Below are 3986 nucleotides of genomic sequence, written 5' to 3'. Positions count from 1 at the left end.
GTTCTATCAAATCCAATAAGATAAGTAAAAGTAACTATAATAGCACGCACGCCGGAGTTGTATCAAAATTTTAATTTAATTTTATTAATGTCTCTCTTGAGTCCAATAAATATAAACAGTGTGTGTCTAGAAATTGGGATCGTGTAACACACACACACACATAAATGTAATGATGATGGTGGATGAATTGGGAAGAAGAAATTCAAAGAGGGAATCCATGGAGGAGCAGAGGGGAAAAAGATGGATAAGTGCAATTATAGAAATGCACGTTTACCAAAGCCAAGGATTTCATAAATCTGCGTTCCTCCAATGCCCTTCAGTCTCGGTGGTCCTCCTCGTCAGCATACCTAGGTTCCTTCTTAATTCAAATTCATACATACACAAAAGTCAATGACTTTAATTAGCATATATATATCACGTCCGAAATTTTCTTTTCATATAGAAATTAAAAATTGGATTAATTAATGGATCATGTCAATGACCTTCTTGGTACTCATCAACATTGACCCTTGTGTTCAAGTTTCTGCCTCACTACTATTCTCCACTTGCTTTTATTATTTCAGATAAGGCTTGGTGGTTGGTGAGACCATTTTTTTCACCTAAGTATGAAAATATATAGATGTATCTAGTAATGTAGGTGCCGTAAAGGCAGAGAAAAATGATTCAGTGTATATGTGGAAATAATGACAAGTTAACAATAATAGAAATATATTTGACATAAAAGATAAGTATACTTAATTTTGTCAAAATAAGTGACCTGTAATAATAATGCAAAAGATAATGTACCAGAAAATTGGGATGTAGAAAAGATAAATGAAAAAGAGTGTGGAGTTAGTATAGTGTCTTGGGCGGAGACTACAAAGAATGCATGTTATGGTAAATTAGTAAGAGAATTGAAGTGTATGTTATTAATGATATATATGAATGGGATCGCTAGGGAGATAATGAACTATTTAGTTATAAAATAAATATTTTGAGATTCACTAAGATTTGAACTCTTGATTTTTCGGATCTAGTGTTTTAATACCATGCATGATACCATTCATCCCAAAAACTTCAACCGATAGAAAAAAAGTAACACTAATGATTATATCTCTAATATTCTCTAAACTTTCATTGTATAAATATTCCATTGACTTGTCATAGTTTCCATATGAATATATGATGCATGACACCATCATATAACTAACTATAAAGTGTATATAGTAAATCACTGAATAGTCACACACACGTTAATAAACGCAACATAACATAACCCCTCACCCTCCCTATCCGCTTATAAATTCACCAACCCCAACCCCCCTCTCTCTCCATTCAAACACTGCACATACCACTCCTTCCGGTCTCCTTTCTTTCTTTCTTTCTCTTCTTCATTTCTTGCCATGAGCTCCTCAAACAAGAACACCATTAAGAATGGTGATACCCATAATTCCCTTCAGCTAGAATTGGGGTCACCAGTGCAGCCAAGTCCAATATGGAAGCTGATGGCGGTGGCCTCCATTGCCGCCGGTATCCAGTTTGGCTGGGCTCTACAGCTCTCCCTCCTAACACCCTACAGTCAGCTTCTTGGAGTACCTCACCAATGGTCCTCTTTCATCTGGCTTTGTGGCCCCATTTCCGGCATGGTTGTCCAACCCATAGTCGGTTACTATAGCGATAGATGTACCTCCAAACTCGGCCGCCGTCGTCCTTTCATCCTTGCCGGCGCCGCTGCCGTTGCCATAGCTGTTTTTCTCATTGGCTTTGCCGCCGACATTGGCCACGCCTTAGGGGACAATCTGACCAAGAAAACCCGGCCACGCGCCGTAGGTATTTTTGTGATCGGGTTTTGGATCTTGGATGTGGCGAACAACATGCTTCAGGGCCCCTGCCGAGCATTCCTCGGTGACCTTGCTGCCGGTGACGAACGGAAGACGAGACTTGCAAACGCATTCTTCTCCTTCTTCATGGCGGTGGGAAGCGTACTGGGTTACGGCGCGGGGTCCATTGACAGCCTCCACAAAGTGTTCCCATTCACACAAACAAAAGCATGCGACGTGTTCTGCGCAGACCTGAAAACCTGCTTCTTCTTCTCGATCCTTCTGCTGCTGTCGTTGACAGGGTTGGCTTTATTCTACGTTCCAGACAAACAGGTATTACGTGAGAAGTCCGGAGAAGAGGAAGATGAAAGATCGGCCGCGGTTGTATGTTTTGGAGAAATGTTAGGGGCTTTGAAGGGGCTGAAGAAGCCCATGTTACTACTGATGGCAGTTACGGCAATAAACTGGTCAGCGTGGTTCGCATACTTCTTGTACAACACTGATTGGATGGGTAAAGAGGTATACGGTGGGACGGTTGGGAATCAAGCGTACAAAGACGGTGTCCAGAAGGGAGCTTTGGGTCTTTTGATAAACTCCGTGGTTTTGGGTGTTATGTCTTTGGGTGTGGAACCCATTGGACGTGCGGTTGGTGGCGCCAAAAACCTCTGGGGAATTGTCAATTTAATCCTTGCCGCTGGTTTAGCCATGACTGTTTATATTAGCAAAGTAGCTATGCACCAGCGCCATGTTAACCCCAACTATATTGGTCATCCCTCCACAGGCGTCCAAGCCGGAGCCTTGTCTTTTTTTGCTGTTCTTGGCATTCCTCTTGCGGTAATTAATTTATCATTATTGTGGATAATACAAATTGTAGGATATATTTTTGTATTAAATAATTATTTATTTTACTTAATTTCTTATTTTTATTCATATTAATTAATCACACTCTTATTTGAATTTCAGATAACATTTAGTGTTCCGTTTGCATTAGCATCTATTTACTCAAGTGAGACTGGTGCAGGACAAGGTATTACACTACAAATACTAGAATGACATATATTATATTTTTTAAAAAAATAAAATAAAATAAAATTTGTTTACAGATCAACCATAAGTATTAAGCAATATCTAAGTCAGTAATATTCTTTAAAAAGGATATTAGAAACCAATTATTTTAGTCAAAAACACCTTATTCATATGGGAAATTGTAGAAAAAGAGAATTGACCCATTTTTTTTTTGTTGAAAATTTTTAGGTTTATCTCTGGGAGTTCTCAATCTTGCAATTGTGGTTCCACAAGTAAGTATACATTTATTAGACTTATAACATATAAATATTAATTCGAACAAGTGTGTCATTTATGTTGTTTATTTGAATATATTTTTAATACTCATATAAAATTTTTAATTTTTTTATTTAAAATAATTAAATTAACTAACAAGATGTACGTATATAAAATGTATGCAGATGATAGTGGCAGCAATTAGTGGGCCATGGGATAAATTATTTGGAGGCGGTAATTTGCCGGCGTTCGTGGCAGGTGCAGTGGCAGCTGCCGTAAGTGGAATAATGGCAATTTTCATGCTGCCTTCTACAAAACAATCAGAAGCGGCTAAAGCTGCTCTCCCCATCGGTGGTTTCCATTAGGTTGCAATATTTCTGTGAATATCAGAAGGGAGCATTTAATTTTCAAGGTTTCCCTTCTGTTTTTCCTTTTTTGGGGTGGAAGCCATAGAGGACACAAGTCATGGGTGTCTTTTACTGTAATTTTAGATTTCCTTTGGTGCTTTAGTTGATTAATTAGGGATTGTGCTTGTTGTAATGTAGATAACGCTGTTCTTACAAGAGTTTGTGTTATGTTTATCACTTGTTTTTGTTCTCTTTTTGGGTTCTCCTATCAACTATCAACTAATAATGCACCTTATTACTATCCTCTTCTTCATAATCCTCTTATCTTTTTTGTGCATTTATGATTAAATAAATTTTATATCTGTTTCGGAACAAGTTTCAATTTTCAAGTTGTTCAATTTTCCTTTTCAACTTTTACCAATAATTTTTATTGATCCGTTTGGGAAAAAATTTAATGGCAATTCAATGACAAGATTCCCGAATCATGAGTTTCCATGTTTTAATATCTGACTATTTGCTATACAGAATTCAAGGAGTGATTGGCACTTTTTTATTCCTC

The 3986-nt window shown here is 37.6% G+C and overlaps 1 protein-coding gene and 1 long non-coding RNA gene across 3 annotated transcripts in view; both read left to right on the top strand.

Moving 5' to 3' along the window:
* Positions 1 to 3986, top strand: part of LOC110265595 — a 22644-nt gene that overhangs the window by 14800 nt on the left and 3858 nt on the right. The gene's annotated exons all lie outside the window — the stretch shown is intronic.
* Positions 1253 to 3737, top strand: LOC107612898 (sucrose transport protein SUC1). 2 transcript variants are annotated; one of them, XM_016314674.2, is made up of 4 exons: positions 1253 to 2633; positions 2763 to 2826; positions 3054 to 3093; positions 3262 to 3737. In XM_016314674.2, the coding sequence occupies exons 1-4, from the start codon at positions 1383 to 1385 to the stop codon at positions 3443 to 3445; spliced, it is 1539 nt and encodes a 512-aa protein (XP_016170160.1). In that variant the 5' UTR covers positions 1253 to 1382; the 3' UTR covers positions 3446 to 3737. The 2 variants fall into 2 exon arrangements, with proteins under 2 accessions (XP_016170160.1, XP_016170159.1); XM_016314673.2 differs by having other exon boundaries at positions 1255 to 2633; positions 3054 to 3097; positions 3266 to 3737.

Source organism: Arachis ipaensis, chromosome B08 (assembly GCF_000816755.2).
Source record: "Arachis ipaensis cultivar K30076 chromosome B08, Araip1.1, whole genome shotgun sequence".
Lineage (NCBI taxonomy): Eukaryota > Viridiplantae > Streptophyta > Magnoliopsida > Fabales > Fabaceae > Arachis > Arachis ipaensis.
This window is presented reverse-complemented; position numbering and strand designations above follow the sequence as displayed.

Excerpts from the sequence above, each read along its gene's own strand:
- LOC107612898 (XM_016314674.2), top strand. The coding sequence starts at position 1,383 with ATGAGCTCCTCAAACAAGAACACCATTAAGAATGGTGATACCCATAAT. Across the intron at positions 2,634-2,762 it reads TTCTTGGCATTCCTCTTGCG|ATAACATTTAGTGTTCCGTT; the intron begins GTAATTAATTTA and ends TTTGAATTTCAG. Across the intron at positions 2,827-3,053 it reads TGAGACTGGTGCAGGACAAG|GTTTATCTCTGGGAGTTCTC; the intron begins GTATTACACTAC and ends GAAAATTTTTAG.